General features: G+C 34.8%; 2 protein-coding genes across 2 annotated transcripts; both read left to right on the forward strand.

Moving 5' to 3' along the window:
• Positions 1 to 6,968: 6,968 nt before the first annotated feature.
• LOC112791382 (peptidyl-prolyl cis-trans isomerase FKBP16-1, chloroplastic) lies at positions 6,969 to 10,693 on the forward strand. The gene is made up of 8 exons (XM_025834195.3): positions 6,969 to 7,142; positions 7,332 to 7,526; positions 7,636 to 7,670; positions 7,889 to 7,982; positions 8,622 to 8,682; positions 9,785 to 9,830; positions 10,004 to 10,074; positions 10,261 to 10,693. Exons 1-8 carry the CDS (start codon positions 7,105 to 7,107, stop codon positions 10,366 to 10,368), a joined length of 648 nt encoding a protein of 215 aa, XP_025689980.1. The 5' UTR covers positions 6,969 to 7,104; the 3' UTR covers positions 10,369 to 10,693.
• A 1,732-nt stretch (positions 10,694 to 12,425) lies between these two features.
• Positions 12,426 to 16,678, forward strand: LOC112791390 (protein transport protein sft2). The gene is made up of 4 exons (XM_025834208.3): positions 12,426 to 12,958; positions 15,045 to 15,312; positions 15,468 to 15,572; positions 16,349 to 16,678. The coding sequence occupies exons 1-4, from the start codon at positions 12,777 to 12,779 to the stop codon at positions 16,457 to 16,459; spliced, it is 666 nt and encodes a 221-aa protein (XP_025689993.1). The 5' UTR covers positions 12,426 to 12,776; the 3' UTR covers positions 16,460 to 16,678.
• Positions 16,679 to 20,736: the final 4,058 nt, after the last annotated feature.

Raw genomic sequence — 20,736 nt, forward strand, 5'->3', positions numbered from 1 at the left:
AGTGGTCTATGGCGACAATGAGATATCTGAGTTGGCCGGGTGCCGTAGGGAAGGGTCCGACGAGGTCGATCCCCCAAGTGCCGAACGGCCGTTCTGCCGATATGGTGCTGAGTTGGTGTGGGGCGGCTTGGTGGATATTGACGTGTCTTTGGCATTTGTCACAGCTTTTTACTAGTTGTATGGAGTCTCGAATGATTGTGGGCCAGAAGTAGCCAGCCCTGATGATTTTTTGGGCTAATGTTTTTCCTCCGACATGGTGACCGCAGCAGCCTTCGTGGATTTCGCGGAGTATGTACTCCGTGTCCCCGGGTTCGATACATTTGAGTAGGGGTTGCGAGAATCCACATTTGTATAGTTGTCCTGCTACGATGGTATAGTTGGCGGCTTCCCTTTTTATTCGCTTTCCCTCTTTCGGGTCTGGCGGCAGGGTTCCGTCGAGGAGGTATTGTAAGATAGGGTGCGTCCAAGACTCCCGATTTGAAGATGTTAGGTGAGTGTTGATTGTTGTTGACACAGAAGGCGATCTGATGACCTCCTGAATTAGTGATTTGTTACCGTGTACCGGTTTGGTACTAGTTAGCTTGGAAAGTAGGTCTGCCCTGGTGTTTCGTTCCCTGGGGACATGCTGTATGGTAATGCTTTCGAACCCTTCTTTCAATTTGTTTACCTTGGTGAGGTATTGTTGGAGCAGGGGATCTCGTGCCTGGTAGCTTCCGTTGATTTGGGAACTGACTACCTGGGAATCGGTATTTATCTCTAGGGCCTTTGCACCGACTTTCCGGGCTAGGGTCAGTCCTGCTAAGAGGGCCTCGTATTCTGCTTGGTTATTTGATACTGGAAATTCGTATCGTACTGACTGTTCAATTGTGATCCCGTTTTGGCTTTCGAGTATGATTCCGACTCCTCCGTGAGTGGAGTTTGACGAGCCGTCGACGTGCAGTTTCCATGGTTCAGGGGCGAGCTTTCCCGGAGTCATTTCGGCGATGAAATCGGTCAAGGCTCGTGCTTTGATAGCGTTTCGGGGTTCGAACTTGATCTGGAATTGGGATAACTCGATGGACCATGCTATCATTCTTCCTGCTAGGTCGGGTTTCTGTAATACTTGTTTGACCGCCTGGTCGGTTCGGACCGTCACGGGGTGAGCTTGGAAGTATTGCCGCAGGCGCCGGGAGGCCGTAAGGAGTGCGAAAGCTAGCTTTTCTAAGCGTGAATAGCGAGCTTCTGCATACTGTAAGACTTTGCTTATGAAGTATACGGGTTTTTGCTCCTTTTTCTCGTTTTCTCGGATGAGAGCTGCTGCGAGTGCCTCTTCCGTTATGGAGAGGTACAGGTAAAGCGTTTCCCCTATTTGGGGTTTGGCGAGGATTGGTGGTTCCGCTAGAACCCTCTTGAAGTGTTGGAATGCTTCTTCGCACTCCGTCTCCCATTTAAAAGGGACTCCTTTTTTCATTAGTTTGAAGAAAGGGATTGCTTTTTGAGCCGATGCCCTGAGAAAGCGTGATAACGCGGTCAGTCGGCCGGTAAGCCTTTGGATGTCTTTAAGGTTTTTGGGGCTTGTCATCTCGAGGACGGCACGACATTTCTCCGGGTTTGCTTTGACTCCGCGTTGCGTAATCATGAAGCCGAGGAACTTCCCTGCTTCCATTCCGAAGGCGCATTTTGCCGGGTTGAGCCGCATTTGGTGCTTTCGTAGGGTGTTCATTATGACCTTGAGGTCGTTGGTTAGTTCCTCACCGGATTCAGTCTTGGCGAGCATATCGTCTATGTAGACTTCTAATTTGTTTCCGGACAGGTCTCAAAATATCTTGTTAACAAGTCTTTGATAGGTGGCTCCAGCGTTTTTTAAGCCGAAGGGCATCACTGTGTAGCAGTAAGTTCCGTCCGGGGTGATGAACGCTGTTTTTTCTTCGTCTGGTCGGTGCATCGGGATCTGGTTGTAGCCGGAATACGCGTCCATGAAGCTGAGGTACCGGTGGCCGGATGCAGCGTCTACTAATCCGTCGATGTTTGGTAGGGGAAAGGCGTCCTTTGGGCAGGCTTTGTTGAGGTCCGTGTAGTCGACGCACATTCGCCATTTCCCGTTATATTTCCTTACTAGTACGACGTTGGCTAGCCAGGTCGTGTAGGGGAGTTCCCGGATGAAGTTGGCTTCGAGTAGGGCTTTGACTTGATTTTTGACTTCGGCGGCTCGGTCTGGTGACATTTTTCGTCTCCTTTGTGCCACTGGCTTAGCTTTGGGGTCCACGGCTAGATGGTGGGACATTAGGTCGGGGTTTATCCCCGGCATATCGGCTGGTGTAAATGCGAACAGGTCTCTGTTCTGTTTCGGGAGTTGGGAGAGTTCTTCTTTAAGATCGTACGGGAGGTTTTTGTTAATGAAGGTGTATTCCTCTTTGGTTGGCCCTATTTGTAGCTTTTCCATGTCTCCTTCTGGTTCTGGCCTAGGTTGGCCGTCTTGTCGTGCATCTAGGTCGGCTAGGAATATTCCGGCCGCATCCCGAGATTTTTTCCTTAGGGCGAGGCTGGTGTTGTCACATTCGGCTGCGACCTCTCGGTTTCCGTGAATGGTACCGACGGAGCCATCGTCGGTTCTGAACTTCATGAGAAGGTATTTGGTGAAGATGACTGCAGAGAAGTCATTGATTGTTTTTCTTCCGAGAATCACGTTATAGGTTGTGGAGTCTTTTAGGACTACGAATTCAGATAGGATTGTCTTTTTCTGATTGCTCGTTCCTATGGTGATGGGGAGGGTAATTGAGCCATTTGGTTTGAGAAAGTTGTCGCCGAGTCCCGTGACGTCGTGGCGGTGTGTTTGGAGGTTGTCGTTACGGAGCCCGAGTTTGTCGAAGGCTCCTCGGAAAAGGATATTGGAGTCTGCGCCGGTGTCTACCAGTATTCTTCGTACTAGTCCTGTTCTGATTCTGGCTGAGATGACGAAAGGGGCATCTTCGGCCGAGGTGCCGTGTTGGCAGTCCTCTGGTAAGAATGTTATCGTATTGTCGGCCGCGGTGATTGGGGCTTGGTTTCTGACGGCCATTACCTTGAGATCTTTTTTCATTGAGAGTTTTGACTTGCTCGGTATGTCCTTGCCCGTGATGACGTTCACTATGATGGTCGGGTCTTCCTCTGGGCTCTCCCTAGGGGGTAGCTTTTGAGTTCTCGGGTTACGCCCTTCTCTTTCCGGCGACTTGTCTCTTTCCGCGCGTCTTGGTTCTCTGATGATTTTGGCAAATTCTGGAAGTTTGCCGTCTCGTATGTCCTGTTCGAGAGCGTCTTTAAGGTCGAAACAATCTTGTGTTTTGTGGCTGTAACCTCGGTGGTAGTCACAGTAGAGGGTTTTGTTGCCTCCTGTCCTTTCTTTGAGTTGTCGGGCTTTGGGGATGATGCCTCGATCTACTATTTGATGGTATATCTCCGTAATTGGTGTTGTTAGGGGCGTGTAATTAGAGAATTTGCCTATTCTCGGTGGTTGGTTGGCCGGCCTGGGGTGGTCCCGTTGATTCTCTTTGGGTGTTGGGTTATGACGGGGAGCCGAATTGCCTTGTTGGGCGGTGGCGTGCTGCCGCTTGTTGGCAGCGACGATCTGGCTGACTTTTTCGTCGTTGATGTAGTCCTTGGCGACGTTCTGGATTTCGTGCATGGTCCATACTGGTTTAGTAGTGAGGTGTTTGCGAAAATCTTCATTCATGAGCCCGTTAGTTAGGCAAAGGCTTGCAACGGAGTCCGTGAGTCCGTCGACCGTTAGGCATTCATCGTTGAAGCGGTCGAGGTATTTCCTCGTGGATTCTTCTTGCTTTTGTGTGACCCCTAACAAGCTGATGGGGTGTTTGGCCTTGGTGATTCTGGTCGTGAACTGGGCCATGAATTTTCGTGCTATGTCGTGGAAGCTGGCTATGGATCCGTTCGGGAGGGCGTTGAACCATTTGATCGCCGGTCCGGCAAGGGTTACCAGGAAGGCTCTGCACCGGACTGCGTCGGCCGCTCCTTCTAGGTTCATTCTGGCCTCGAAGGCCGTTAGATGTTCCTGAGGGTCCTTGGTTCCGTTATACTTCATGTCGATGGGTTTGTCGAAACCTTTGGGGAGTTTCGCTCTTAGGATTCTTTCTGTGAAGGGTGTAGCTCCCATTATGGTGTGGTCATTTCTCGTGCGTTTGGTGTTTCGGTATCTCCGGTCCTCGTCCGAATCGTGTTGACGACTTAGATCACGGGAAGCGCTGCGGTGGTGTTTCTTGTTGTATCGCCGTTCCGGCGACTTCTCGTGTCGGTGGTTGCATGAGATGCTGCGACCATCTCTTATATCGTGTTGTCGGGTTGGCGACCTGCCGCGATGGGACCTTGACCTGGAAGTTGCCTGGCTTCCGTGTTCGTTGTCATGTTTTTCTCTGTTGGTTAGTTTGCCTTCAAGTTCCTGGACCCGGAGGCAGAGATCCTGGATGATCTGTGCCGCTTTGTCCCTGGCTTTCTCGGGATGTCGCGGGTCCGTGACGACGTGTTCGTTCGTGTGGTGGATAGTACTTGCTACTCTTGCTTGGTTTGTGACTTCTTGGTGTTCTGAGGCCGGACGACGCGGTTGGGAGTCATCCTGGCTTGATGGGTTCTCCTCCAGGATGCCCTCCATCCGGTTCGACTGTCGCAAGTCCCCACAGACGGCGCCAATGTACAAGATGTCTCAGGTACGGGTTGAGAGATGGATCGGGAAATTGCGGGTTGAGGCGAATGCCGGATCACTTGACTGGAGCAATGGGGGGAGGTACCTGCAAAGACACTCCGACGCTCAAGTCAGAATGGATCTGAGAGGTATAAGGTGTGAGGAGTGAATGAATACCTGGAAGGACTTGGGTCCTCTTATTTATAGGTGATGGGGATCGTCTTATCTTATCTTGTTTGGTTAAGATAAGGGAGGTGTTTGAATTCGAAAGTTGGTTAAGAGCTCCATAGGGTCGGTTTTAGGCCTTCCGGAGGGGGGAGACGGGTTGGTCCGAGGAGTCGGATTCGGGTCTGGCCTCGGATCCGGGATCCGTGGGCCAGATCCGTAACAAGAATAAAACGTAGAAAAAAAAGAAAAAAGACAAAATGCAGGACGTGTATATATATGTAGATGAGATCTTAGATATATTATTTCAATTCGATTAAATTTTGTTAAATAAAAAACTTAGATACGTAGTATTTATGGTTTTTCAATTAATACATATATTTGCTTCAACTCATAAATCAAAATTGATTATTTTTTGACAAACTAGCAAAATTTATATAAATTTTATTTTACACACAATTTGTGAAAACTAATTTAACCTAAATATCAAATATCTTATATATTTAAATTAAAAAATAATTTATAGTATTGTCTTTGATGTTAATTTGTAATGGTAATATGTGATAATTTTAATTTGTTATAATGTTTAATTATAATGATAATTTGTAGTTTTAATTTATTATTTTAATATTTATAGTAGTTTTGTGATTTTTTTATAGTTTTCACTTTTTAATTTCATTTAGATACTCATAATTCGTAATTACTGCTTCGGATCGAATTAAGAAAATGTTAAACTGAATCCAAGCTGATTCAACTACATTTCAATTAGTTTAGATAGCTTTTTTTATTATTAAAATCTAAATCAACTCGACAGACGTACGAAAATAACAACAATAATAAGGGTTTATTTATTTTGTGTTCTAAAGACACATTAAATAATATTTAAAAATTTGGTTAATATTTTTTTATATATAATTTATTTTTTATTTTTTATTTTATAATAGTCAGTATATAAAATTATGAGTTGCATACTTACATAGTATAATTTGTAAAAATAATTTTAACTTAACCTCCATAATTTTACATATATAACCTCTATAATTTTATATAAATAATATCTATAATTTTTTTATTTTCATAACATCCATATATTTTATATATATAATATTCATAATTAACAAATTTTTATAATTAATATTATTTAATTTTAACATATATATTTTTTAAATTATCTCACATATAAATTAAAAAATTATAATTTTAAATTATTTTAATATTTTTTACTTAATATTTATATGTATATTTATTTATTAATTTTAGTATGATCAATTAATAATTATATTTAATAATTTATTTTATATTTTTTATATTTTATTTTTATTTTATAATATATAATTCGTATATAAAATATGAGTTATATAGTAAAAATTATTAAAATATTTATAATTTAAAATCTATAATTTTATATATATAATATTTATAATTTTAAATATATAATATTCATATTCATGAATTAAAATTAATATATGTTTTTATTTTCCAGGTTATAAACTAATAATTTTTTATGTTTTTTATTTTTAATAAATTAAGACTAATCCAATTTGAGATTTTGAATTTTTTATAAAATATATTGTGGTAATTTAAAAATTTGTTGAGAATAATAATATAAAGATTTAAGATTTTCATTTAAAATAAAAATTGTATAATTATGGATATAATAAACTATAATAACAATATAGAAATTTTTGAGATTTGATTTTTATAAAATTTGAATTGATTTTTAGTGTAATTAAATAAAAAATATTTATAAAAAAATTAATTATATCAATTAATTAAAAAATAATTATATTTTTTATAAATAAAAATATTATTAAATATATATATATATTGATTTATTGTTTGTAATTTTTTATTATGTAGGATTATTGATTACGGATTTGGATCCTCTAAAATTTGAATTTCATTTTAAAGAATAAAATGTGATTTTTTACTATTAATTTCATAGGTAAGACAAAAAATAAATATAAAAAAAAATTATTCAAAAATAAAAAATTACACTTTACTCTCTAAAGTAAAATTCAAACTTTAAATATCCAAATCCACTTATTACTAATTAGCAAATAAATATTTACGGCTAAAGTGGGATTGTTGGGTCGAGACTCATTAATAGAAAGCTAGCGTGATGTTGACCCGGCAAAATAATTAAATAATAAAATAAAAGAAGAAAGAAAAGCAAACGTGATAAGCTTTGTCCTTTGGATGCAGATAATGTTTTCCTCAGCTTCAAGCTTCTCTGCTGCTGAATTGTGTCAACAACAACAAACTATTCTCAACTTCCAAACTCAGCATGCATGGCACTTTTAACATTTCTCATGCTTTCACCTCCAAGGTAATAATATTTTCCGATTTCTTCAATTTTATTATTACATAATTAAATGCGTGTTCAAAGAACATTCACAACCGCTATTTTTTTTTTATATAATTTTTAAAATTTGCAAATGAAAATGTGCATGAAAATTAGGGCATACAAGAATTTATGCATTTAGTTGCTTCAAACCTTGAAAAAAAAAAAATCCAGGTGCATGGAGAATGCAAATCTCAAATGTGCTGTACCTAAAGGCTTAGAAAATAATAGTCTCAGAGCAATAACAGAGAGAAGATTTTCCAGAAGGCTAGTTCTGCATTTTCTGGGTATTAACCATGTGATTTATAAAGCTTCTCTTGCTTTTGCTGCACCAATTATGCCAGAAATGAAGGAACCTGAAGTTATAAGGTTTGTGTCTCTCTTCATATTGATTCTTAATTTCTTGTTTGTGTGAATTGACAAAAATTGTTAATGTATTGTGATATGTGATTTATTGTTCTTTATGTGAAGCATCTAGGACTTTGAAGCTGCCTAGTGGAGTCATAATTCAAGGTAAATCAAAGCATACACTATAGATAATCCAACTGTAGTGGACATAAAAGGAGACACAAATATCTGTTATAGCATTGTCCTACATATGAAAGATATTGTTGATGAAGAAACACTTTGAGGTTTCACTGTAATGAGTTTGATTCATGGATTGAAATGAACTTAGCTATCAATATAACTTTTTCTGCATAAACAGATTTTCTTATATGTTTCCAAAATAGATATAGTTGAAGGAGGAGGACCAGAGGCACATGATGGAGACTTGGTTGAATTCAATTATGTATGCAGGCGTTCAAATGGCTACTTTGTCTACAGGTAATTTCTTACCATGAAAAATTTTGTGTTAAAATGATTTCACAGAAAAGTTAGGTATTAGGCTCATTGTTATGAGTTATATAACTTATGAGTATGACCCAATATTTGTTTCACATCTTACAAGTAAAGTAACCCCCTAAAATAGTATTTAAAAGAATCTGTCATTGACAAAAAGAAACCTGAAAGAACAAAGGTCCCTTGAAAGCAAACGATCTAATCATGATTAAATTCAAGGCAGCTGTTAAGAAGTAAATGGTCATGATTTCAACCATTGTGTTCATAATCTTTGTTACAACCCAACTAATATTAAGCTGCTTAATTAGTTGGTTAGAACATTAGAATTTGTTAGGAGTATACTGTATACATAAGAGTATTGAGTCATTGATTGTATTGAGTATGGAAAAAGTAATGAATTGGTGAATTCCTTAGAACTCTTTGGAGATTGATAACTCGTCTCGAATAGAGTTGCAACAATCTTTTGGGGCCACGACGGCTTTCATTCTTTTGCGGTCCATTTTGCTCCGCCAAATCTTGTGTAACTTTTGGTGGTTTATGCCACATTTTACCATTTTCTTGTACTTAAGCTAGCATATATATCTGACCTATTACTCTCTTGCTGTATATGATGATTGATAATAGTACGGTGGACCAATTTAGTGGAGAAAGTAAACCTGTCACACTTCCTTTGGATGAGAACCAGGTTAGTTTCCTTCATTCAATAGTGAAGGCTAGTGAACTAATTCTTGAATGTGTTTAGTATTCATTTCACATGCGGTTATAATTTTTTTTTTCCCTATATTCGAGGTTAGGAGTTCTAGGCAGTGTTTGATTTGAGAGAAGGACAAATATACAAGGACAGAAACTTAAACACATTTCTACTATTGATTTGGGGGTGGCAATGGGTAGGGTAGGATAGGGTTTAGAGTCAACCCTAACCCTACCCACGGGTTGAGATTTTTATATAAACTCAACCCTACCCTACCCGCGGGTTGAGAATATCTCAACCTTAACCCTACCCGCTCTTAACCCGCGGGTACCTGACCCTATCCGCGGGTTACAAAAAAAGATGCAATATTATTAGATAACTTGATGATAATTTAAAATAGAACTGACTTTTATGTAAAAAAAAAATTATTAAATTATCAATTAATGATCTTCTTTTAATAACTAAGGATCTTTTGCATTTAGTGAGAGGTTTTTGGTTCAACATCCACTTAAAATATATTTTTATATAAGTATATAATATATACATATATAGGGTGTGGGTTGGTCGGGTAGGGTTGAACCTCAACCCACACCCTACCCGACCCGCACGAAAACCCTACCCACACCCTACCCTACCCGCTGTGGATCGGGTTGGCAATCCTACCCGACCGGGTGGGATCGGGTTGGGTACCCGCGGGTAGGGTACATATTGCCACCCCTATATTGATTAAAATCTTTTTATCATTTTGTTTTTTCTTTGTCGAAGCAATCAATTCAATAGTGGAAATGTGAACATGACCTTGTCATATTTATTTCAAGAGAAAGTCTAGGGCCAGTATTTTTATTAAAATCTAGTCAACACTTAACCAGCAAAAGAAAAGTGAGTAATCTCACACTATTAGATGTAATCTCATACCATTAAAACATTAATGATGGCTAATTAATGGCTATAAATCACAAAACATGCTGGGTCCTTAGCACTCCTGTTATTTCAAATCTGAGTGGATTCGAATCTGGCTTTCAAAAGCAAGCTTTCTATTCTTTGTGTAAAGAGATTAACTGAAATATATGATATTGCAAGTTGCATGTTTGAACAGATGATTGTGGGTTTAAAGGAGGTTCTTATTGGCATGAGATCTAATGGTATGTTTTAAGATCTTATCATTATTCATGAATGTTCTTACATGACAATTTTGTTCCGCATCTATAGCTTTTTTAACTATCTAAAAAGTACTTAGGGAAATTGTTGGTATCTTTGTTTGTGTAATTGGGTCATGGAAATTTTTTGTTCATTTTTTTTTTAATTTCATTTCTAGGGAAGAGAAGGGCACTAATACCACCTTCCATGGGATATGTGAATGAGAACTTGAAACCAATACCAGAAGAGGTTAGTTGCGCACAACATAATATAGGAAAGTTTTCAAGTGTACCGTCGTATCGGTATTTCAGTGATTACGGTTAGTGAAACTATGACGATACACTTGAAAATTTTCCAATAATATATATAACATAACATAACATATCTTTATTTGAATATAGTGAATTTGTAAATATTCTTTTTTGGTAATTGCAGTTTGGCCCTCGACGCAGCCTTTTCTCTCATGCACAAGAGCCCTTGGTATTTGAAGTTCAGCTCTTGAAAATCTTGAGTCCACCATCATCAACATCTTCATTCAACTAAATGAGTTCTTTTTCCTTCTCTTGTTTCAACCTGCTTTCATTGCTTTTACGATAAGCAATGGAGTCTTGATTCTTTAAAATGAAAACCTTGGTGGGAGAAGATTGAAAGTTTTATAAGGACATGGAAAGGAAGTTTTGTAGGGCAGTGTATGGATTGGATTATATAAAATCCAAACAATATATCCATATTAAAAATAATTTTGTGGTTCAAGAACCAATTTAGAACTGGCTTGTATAAAGTAAACCAGTTTTTAATTATACACAGTTTTTGTTATAAATTCAATTTTAAAATTTTTCCATTTATATATGAATTTAATTTTGATTCATTGTCAGTGTAAAGCATATTTACACATGCATCCAATTATATAACTCCACATCAGTAAAAATAACTACATTTCATATTGATTACGTGAATGGTCATCCAAAAGAACGAATGTGATTACATGATTGTGTAAAATATTTTACACAATTAATACATTAAATTAAACTTTATATATATATATATATGTCTTATTTGTGGGCACAAATAGTGTGACAAACATGTTATGGAGCAAATGCTATCTATCAAAATTCATGTTTATCTAGCAAATGTATGAAGTAAGACTTGTACATATTTCCATTTTCTGCTTGAAAATAGAAGTTAACATGTTTGTCAAAGATAAAAAATGATTCGTAAGGCGGTTTAAAATCTTCAAAGCTTGAGACTCGTTTTTAAAAGAGAGAGAGAGAGAAACGAAGTAGCGCTTCGACAGAGAGAAGTAGAAAATTTGGCAAGCTATTTTTAATGAACTGATAAATTTGTTTTATGGTTATTTAGTGCATGAAAATATCTAATTAGATTGCATAAAGCAATTTAAAAATTTTCTTATGTTAAAAGATTTTTTATTTTTTAAATTTTAAAAACAAAATTATGAAGTTACAATCTATTATACATATCAGATAACATACAAAATTATGCAAATTTTATGAGTAAAACACTATTTTTTAATTTAGGTAAGAGATTATCGATGCAAAAAAAATTAAAATACAAACTATAAGATTGAAATTTTTAAATTTTTCTAAGTCCTAACATAACACAGGACATAAGGAACCTTTCGAAATACTAACTAAATTCTGCTTTGTCTTCGAGTCAAGTGCTTGTTTTAATTTGTAACTAAGGCGATGAATGATGTATTTAACAAAGTAAATTACTTATTTTTTACAATAGCAAAATGAAAATAGAACATATATAAGTCTTTGGTGATACTTCTTTTTGTTCATTATACATAAACAAATAAATTTAGGTATCTCCATTCAATTTAAATAAATGATAAAATATAGAATCCATCACATCTCATAACATAAAAAAGAAGTTAATAATTTTGGCAAAATTTACATGGTATATTTAAAAAAGTAGATTCATAAAGAACTAAGAGATGGAGAGAAACTCATTGAAAGAGTCCCAACAATAGCAAAAACAGAATATAGCCACTTAAGTATGGCAAAAATATCTCTGCACAAAAAGATGAAATCGACAAAAAAAATATGTTAAGAAAGAAGAAAAAGAAACACAACATTGATGGAGAAGATGAAAAAAATAGAAACACAAAGTAATGAATAAAAAGAAAAGAAGAGAATAATAGAATAATTTTATTATTTTAAGTCTTATTTGATAGATCTTCTTTAATATAATATTTATTTAGCTTTTTTATTAATTTAAATCTCTTGATGGTCCTTGATACTAATTTTTTCAGATAATATTCTCAATTACAAACTAAAAATGAGTATTAAATTAAAGTCGAGTTAATAATATTGACAGTTAACATTTTATTTACGTCAATTTTTCGTTAATAATATTAGCGATAATACTAAAGAAACAATCATTCAAACTTATCTTATTTAATTTGAGGTTCGTATATGTATGTAACATAAAATTATTAAAAATATAAAATAAAATAAATAATAATTAATAAATATAAAATAAAAAAATTTTAGACTATTTTAAATTAATTTTTTATTATTTCCCAGATATTTTCGTAATGGCAATGGCTATTTGATTGAAGAACTAATTTGATCTATAATAAAAATTGAAAAACTATTTTGATCACCAATTAAAACAAAATAATTATAAAAGTAAATAGTAATTTTTATTTTTTTTTAATAAAAATCCATCTTGATCATCATCGTCATCAAATCAATTTCTCAGTCACAAAAAAAAAAAAAATCAATTTCTCGTAGCAGGAATCGAGAGACCGAACTATGATTCTTCAGCAGCTAATCCAGCGTATAATAATTAATCAGTTAACCCCTGATCATTGATTCCAAATTCCACTTAACATATCCGAAAATAAAACTCAAAAACACATTACAGAATAAACAATCTTCTTCGATTTCTCTCTCAAGTTCGAAAAAGGAAAAAGGAAAAAAAAAATGCAGGGTTGGTTTTCGGGACAAAGCAGTAGCAGCGGCGACGATCAGATGCAAACGTCGTCGTCTTTGTTGGCCGATTGGAACTCATACGCCGCCTCTCAGGAATCCTCCACTTTGATGCCCTTTGATATTGAATCCGCCGTTAGGTCCGCCAACGACACCGTTTCAGGAACCTTTAGCGTGTAAGCTCCTCTCTCTGCTTGTTCAAATATGTCATTTTAGGGTTCGTAGGATTGTGCATTTGATTGTCTATGTTAGTGATCTGGCGATCTAAGTGCGGTATGGGATATGGCATAGTTGTAATTTGAAGATATTTAAGTTATTTCATTCTAGTTATGATGAGGAATTGCAAGATTTTGCACTTGGATTACAGGGTTTGTTGGTAAGTGATACTGTTTCTGTGGAATTAGAATTTGAAAAAAAAAAAGAAACTTTGAAGTATGTTAGTTTAGTTTCCAAAACTATGGAAAGCTAGAATGTCAACTACGAAGGGTTTCAGACATTTGTTGAAGAGTAGATTTCTAGAATTCTTGATGTCTTGAAAGAGTGTGAAGTGTTGTAGATGTAGACAATTTGGTTTTTTTTGTTTTGTTTTTACATTCCCCCCACCCACCCATTTTGTTGATGACTCTCGTTGCTTCAAAAAAGAAAAGGGTTCTCTTAGGTATTTTGTGTTTCCTCTTTTACAATGAAAATGCTATATTGTCTTAGAATGAAAACCTTCATGAATTATTTATAGCTTGAAAAAACTGAGGAAATGTCATGGAGAGTTTAGATGGTATTGGTATGTAGAATTAGTTGAGCTTGGAGTCAAGATAAAACTGGTAGCTTTTGAGAGATTCCTTTTCAGCTGGATTGCTTTTCCCAGAATCATCTTCTTCCCTTGAAATACTTTGCAATGACGGCGTAACATACTAACTCCTGAACTTAGTTTATAGTTTTTTATTGGAGAAATGTGGGCCAAGACTTCAAAGATATTCTTTGAACAAAAATAAGAACGCTGATTTTCACTATTGAACTCGAAGTGTCAACCCTTCAATTGACACATTTCGATGTATGGATATCCAATTCACCCATTCAAGGCCATGCTATAATCTGAAGTGTCAGGAAAAAGCTGCAGATAGCTATTGGTTGATGTTGGCAAAAGGTTATCTCTTGCTAGATGCTTTAGAACAGTAAAAGAGTATTTGCAACACAGCTAAACAAGAAGGAAATAGATCAACATGAATTATAGCTAACATGTAGAAATGATTCGTGTATTAGAGCTCAAGATCTTGGTTTATGAGAACAAAACTTGAACAAAGACTGCTCAAGTCTCAGATCCCTCTTTGATGTCTTGCTCAAACACTTCTTATTGATGGGTCATCTGCCATTTAAATGTGATGTTAGGGGAAGTGGAGCTGTTGTGTGCAGTGACTAAGGAGTTGCCACTCTCAGTTATGCACTACACAACGAAATAGAGTGCATCAGGGGGAAAAAGGGATATTTTATCGTATCTGCTGGTTTCTGCTTTAGGGTTCAAGGACCGCATCATGCTGCAAGCACCTGCTCCTTCTCCTGCGTAGGGTGTCACAGAGGTGGTGCAGTTGGTGGGTTGATAATGATATTTAAATGTCTATCCAATGTTCCTTCTCTACTGAGTGCAGGGTCACAGGAACACTAGCCAACAATATGGACAAGAGATCGTAAATGGAAAGGAAGGAAGGAAGCATGCCAAACAATAAGTTTGTTTGTTCCATATGTGGTGCAGTCAGGTTGGGTCAACTAGATGGCTAAATATGATGCCATTTGATCTATGTAGACGATTCCACCTAGTGTGACAAGGCTTAGTTGTTGTTGACAGTTAACTTGTATTAGTGAGAAGCTGATTCATGATCATTTAAAAGATTGTTTTTGCTGGTGTTAGCTGTCTTTGTGTGAGTAGATTATTATTTGAAGCGGTGATTGAGATTCTCTTTCCAATTGTAAATTATGAAGCATAAAATTGCTAATGTCTTTGATGATAATTACTCTAGTGTCATGTTGTCCTCGTGTGAATTGATGTTTGGATGGGTATTCATTTTTGACACTGGAAAGATGGACTATTTTTCTACCTTATCTAAATGTGGGAGATCGTTTTTATTGTTCTTAAATTTCTTTCCTTGTGATGATATAACTTGCTGTCAAACAAACTAATAGTGGGCATTTGCAATTTCCTGAAATTTTTCTTGTGTCATGGTTAAGGGACATGCTGTCCTCAAGTAGTTAATCTATCTCATAATTGTGTAGGGTTTCTAAAGGCGTGAGAGATTTACCAGGAAACTTCCAGTCTGCCACTAGTAATGTTCCTTCCGGCAAATCGCTCGTGTACTTTGGTTTGTTTCTGGCAAGTGGGATATTCTTCATTTTCATAGCATTTACATTGTTCCTGCCCGTAATGGTGGTTATGCCCCAGAAGTTTGCTATTTGCTTTACACTTGGATGTGGATTTATTATTGGATCATTCTTTGCTCTCAAGGGTCCAAAGAATCAGCTTGCTCACATGTTGTCGAAGGAGGTAACTGACTAGAGTTCCATTTCCTTGCTTGTGTAGTAATATTTACAACTTTGACCAATAATTTGTTGGGATTTTTGGAAAATTGTAGCCTCGTTGTTTTGATTCATGTACCTTTTGCTTTGTTCTAACTGTCGTTACTCATGATTATTTTTCAGAGGCTTCCTTTCACATTGGCTTTTATAGGCAGTATGATTGGTACCATATATGTATCAATGGTGCGCCATAGCTATGTTCTTTCTGTGATGTTCTCCGTTATACAGGTATATCCTTAACATCTTTTTAGCATTACCCTTCATGTGCTTCAGTATTGATGTTGATTTGATGTATGCTCAAATAATTTTTTGACTTGTATATGACACTTTTCATAGCAATCATCAGCAATAACTTCAATATCGCAGAGCTAGTCTTACTTTAAATGGCCTTATTTCTAGCTTTTGTGATTTGTGTGAATATCATGACATGGTTCTAAGAACTATGGCCGTAGAACTGGCTCTTATTGTGTGTGTATGCATATAGGTTTAGCAATTACAGACACCATTTTTTAGCTTTTTATAAAATATATTTTCTATTTCTAACTGTTATTATGATTCTCTATTAGATCATTTTTATCAATATTTGACCTTGAAAATAAAGAGGAAATAATTATTCTTTTTTAGTCAAATTTTCTTTTTTTATACAGTTCAATGATATATATATATATATATTATGATGATCTCAAGCTATATAAAAACTATATTAAATGACTATGAAGTTTTTTTATTTTTTTCCAAGATAGCAACTTCCAATCTTCAACATTAGTCTCTTATCCCACTTGATGGGGGTAGTCTACATGGATCAAATAATATTATTATGTGCTGTGATGGATCGTGTTAGTACTTATCCCATTTATGCTTAAATTTCTTTTGATAATAATTCACCAATAAAAAGTATAGTATTGGAGTATATTCATTGTAATATGATCTCTCTCTATCTCTATCTCTCTCACACACAAACCATCAGGATCAGTATTGCATTGAAATTTTAATTATACTTGCAGGTTCTGTCACTTGGATACTACGCTATATCATATTTTCCTGGTGGATCTGCTGGAATGAGATTTCTGACTTCTGCTTTTACCTCTTCAATAATGAGATGTTTTGGGAGGTGACACTGTTTTGGTTAAATGGTAGTGATTGAGTGAGTGAGGTGAAAGATCATTGTCTATATGGTTAGCTGACTTGTAAATTGTCTCTTGAGATCTAGAGGTTAAAGCTTTGAAGTTTAAACTGAACTAAGAATACTGCTGAGATGAAGTATCATCTAACATATGAAGCATCATCTAACATTTTCCCTCTGAATGGGGGAAAAAAATTGATTTTCCTCTTAATTAGCCTCAACTTTCATATTGCAAATTAACTTCAGCTGATAATATTGCTTTTTCTTCCTCTTCCCACTTTTATGCAGACTGGAATTTAATTGTATCCTTCTTACACTTTTAGTAGAGCACATGTTGACAGAAAATTAAATCCAAATAATATCAATTAGACATTTCATATAGTTGATGTATCCAAATCATATCCAAATGCAGAATGAATGATTGTTTGAAAATTCCTTTAGCAGTTGGAGATTAACAAGCTTCCAACTATCCTTTTTTAGTTACATCATGGGAGCTTCAAATCAATGGTGGTCCAAAGTTGTGGTCAAGGATCCTAAAATTTGCCCCCCAAAGTAACTTTAAGCCATCATCATTCAGAGGTAAACCTTCCACAAACAAGAAAAGATTGGAACTTGATCCTCGTTGGACTGTGATGTGCATTGGTGAAAGATGGAATAAGTGTATAACCATTTTTTTTCCTTTTGCCTAACCCCATTACTACAAAGAGACCCATTTCCGGGTTTAAAGGACCAATGTATGTTTCCGTGCTACTTTTTGACCTGGCCATTGGAATTCATTACCCCAACAAATGAAAGACAAACATCTTAAATATGGCCAGACATTTAAATGGACCTCTATAGTAGAAGATAGAGATTGAGAGATGAGATTGAATTAAGTTTTTCTATTGTGTTTGGTATAAAATATACTGAATTGAATTATGTTTCAGTATTATATTTAATTTAAAATAAATATGGAGATTGAATAGTAGATTTAGAATTTGAAAAACTAAATAAAGATATTTTTAATAAAGAATATTATTAAAATTTTAGTCTTTATTTTTAAAATTTCAGTCTTTCATATTCTTACTTTCTAGAGATACTAAAAATTGAAATTTTAGAGGCAAAAATTATAATTTTAGTTTCAATTTTTGACTATCAAACATAATATGAATCTCGGTTTTCCAATTTCAATTTCAATCTTTTTAACCAAACGCTACCTAAGAGTGTTTCGTCGTGACTAAACCGTGGATATTCCTTTTTTCCTTACTAACAACGAAAGAGAAAAAGGTCAAAGTGAAAAGGCAAGCCAATTAACATCCTCAAGCCCCAAAACCAGTAAACCTTTTTTAATTTTAATCAAATATGACAAATTGAGAAAGCAAAATTGACTTGGAAATTGGTATACATACATATATTGACTGGTGGACATGATTGGACAACTTCAACTTAGTGAGGTTTAGGTGCAAACAATATCTTTTTTAAACTCTCATTTGTATCCCTTAACTCTCTCTCCTTTTTAATAATTTATTGCTATTGGAATTTGGAAAGTAGTGATTGGTGATTAGGGAGCATAGACCCAGATTTTAAGGAAATATTTGGACACCAAATAATGGGATAAACGCAGTGATTTGACCTTTTAATTAACATGATGAAGATTATGTGTAACCAAGAGGTGTTTTGTTTCTATATTTTAATCATTGAATTATTGTAAGTCATATATCATCTTCTTCATTGACATAAAAACAAAAAGCTTACCTCAGCGGAGCACCATGAACGGTCTACAAAACTAAACTGAAAACTTAGGAGTCACACATTGAAGGAGTTGCAAATTGCAATGATACATTGTCATAGCTTAATTAAATGTGTCATAACATAATTAAGTGCCTTTAAAACTTAAAGGTAAATTCTATCGCACCGCTATAAGACTGGTTATATTTTATGGTGCGGAGTGTTGGGCGGCTAAAGGGGAGCACGAATATAAGCTGAGTGTGAAAGAGATAAAGATGTTAAGATAGATGAGTAGTCATACGCGATTAGATAAAATAAGGAACGAAGATATAAGGGAGAGATTTGGAGTAGCACCCATTGTGAAAAAGATGGTTGAATTGCGTCTCAGTTGATTTGGACATGTGAGAAGAAGAAAGATAGAACATCCAATCAGGAGGGTGGATGAGATGGAAGATGGATAAGGGGCGAAAGGCAGAAAAAGATCTAAGAAGACCATTCATGAGGTGGTCAAATGAGATCTACATGTAAACAGTCTCTCTGTAGATATGATACATGACAGAACACAATGACTTCGTTTGATTCATGTAGCCGACGTCACTTAGTGGGACAAGACTTTATTGTTATTGTTGTACCGATATAATTAAGATCAACAGTTCAAAATTACTAAAACACAGTGTACTACCATATTTAAAAACTTTTTTTTTTGTATGATATGATAGGACTATTTTATTATCTTCTTTGTTAAGATTTGGCAAGCTACATTGCTGCAAATGGGTGGTGTTATAATGTTATAAATATGACAAAATTAATAAGCTTTCAATTTAATTAAGGAGTGCTATTTAAAACCTAACTTAATATATAAGCTAAGTGTGTACGCCATCATTTTTCTTTTATTCTGGATTCACTTAACACTACTTCTCTTGAATTTTTCGATTAGCATAAGATCAAACATGTGATTATCATGTAAGAGCATTAGAATTTGAAGTGACAAAATAGGTTAAAATCTATCGTGCCAATCTAATTAACTCAAAAAAATATAGACAAATTAAAAAATTGACTTGTTTAAAAAACTCTCTCTCTTTTCTTTTTGATAAAATCTGCATAATTTAAAACTCTTTCTTTCTTCTCTTCTTTATTATTATCGTCTTTTTTTCTTTTTATTTTACTTTTTCATAATTCTTTTTATTTAATCTTTTTAACAAGAATACAAATAAAAAAATTAAATAAAAAAAAAAGATATAAAAAAGATTACAATAATTATTTGGAGAAGGAAGAGAAAAAATAAAAAAATACAGCAATATCAATAATAATAAAAGAATGATGATTAGAAAAAAATACAGAAAAAAAAAGAAGAAAAAAGTGTGGTAATTTAGGCACGTATTTTGTAAGTGATTTTGTTTGATTTAGATTAATTTAATTAAATTTAGTTGATAAAAGTGTTTAAATGTCTAGGAGGACCGAATTGTAATATGATGGGATGATTTCATTATGGCAATGATCCATTATTAGTCAGGGTTAATGTGATTGGGAAATTTTAAATTAAATCAAATTGAAGTTCAGTTTATGTATATCCAAATTCCAATTGCCAATTTTGCAGTGCACGTGTGGCATTTATCAAATGACAAAAGTTCTCATAAGATGGTACAATAATGAACTACTATAACCAAAGGGACCACCAACCACATGAACCGCCATCAATATATACATGCAATGATGCAATGATGCATCCAATAAATAATATCTCAGATGGTATAGTCTTTCTATACTCAATTAAAAAATTATAAATTTGTGTCTTTTATCTTTGATAAAAAAAATGATGCAATGATGCAAGCCAATGAAGCCATCAAGTTTCTCACCCCTTTGTTTCCATTTTATTCTTATATGGGTTGTTCGTATAATATTTTGATCCATGCAAAGCCGTTTAATTTCAAATGAATGGTACTAATGATTAAGAATGAACTATTATTATTTTGGCACTCAAAATAAAAAATTTTAGTTATAAAAATTCAACAAATAAATGTTACCAAAATTTCAAAAGTGTATGCTTGTTTGCTGTATATTATTATTTAGTGGAACCATTTATTGGCATTGCCATTGCCATGAACAAATACATTCTCCATTAAAGAATATTATAATCATCAATCATGTTATGTATATATTAAATTTAGTCATTATTAAAATATATAGAATATATATTAAAATATAAAATATATATTAAAAATAAATTACATTACACATATAATATATGCAAATATATAATAGCTAATTTTAATATATAAATAATATTTTTAACTTTTTAAATATGATAAAAAAATTACATTTGGCAATAACACTTGAGAGAAAAAAGACAATTACCGAAAGAAAATTCCAGATTTTTCTTATTATAATTTAATTTATATATAGAATGATGCAAATTAATAAGTGGGTGTAACCAAGAATCAATAGTTAATCGTACACATATTAGCTCCACTCCTATCCATTTGATAACGGTAATTATTGGTCTTCAATTCATGATGGTTGTGTCCCTAGCTTTGTAGCTTATTAGCCACAACTTTTAAGGGT

Source organism: Arachis hypogaea, chromosome 1, assembly GCF_003086295.3.
Source record: "Arachis hypogaea cultivar Tifrunner chromosome 1, arahy.Tifrunner.gnm2.J5K5, whole genome shotgun sequence".
Classification (NCBI taxonomy): Eukaryota; Viridiplantae; Streptophyta; class Magnoliopsida; order Fabales; family Fabaceae; genus Arachis; species Arachis hypogaea.

Excerpts from the sequence above, each read along its gene's own strand:
- LOC112791382 (XM_025834195.3), top strand. The coding sequence starts at position 7,105 with ATGGCACTTTTAACATTTCTCATGCTTTCACCTCCAAG. Across the intron at positions 7,983-8,621 it reads AATGGCTACTTTGTCTACAG|TACGGTGGACCAATTTAGTG; the intron begins GTAATTTCTTAC and ends GATTGATAATAG. Across the intron at positions 8,683-9,784 it reads TTCCTTTGGATGAGAACCAG|ATGATTGTGGGTTTAAAGGA; the intron begins GTTAGTTTCCTT and ends ATGTTTGAACAG.
- LOC112791390 (XM_025834208.3), top strand. The coding sequence starts at position 12,777 with ATGCAGGGTTGGTTTTCGGGACAAAGCAGTAGCAGCGGCGACGATCAG. Across the intron at positions 12,959-15,044 it reads GTTTCAGGAACCTTTAGCGT|GGTTTCTAAAGGCGTGAGAG; the intron begins GTAAGCTCCTCT and ends ATAATTGTGTAG. Across the intron at positions 15,573-16,348 it reads TGATGTTCTCCGTTATACAG|GTTCTGTCACTTGGATACTA; the intron begins GTATATCCTTAA and ends TTATACTTGCAG.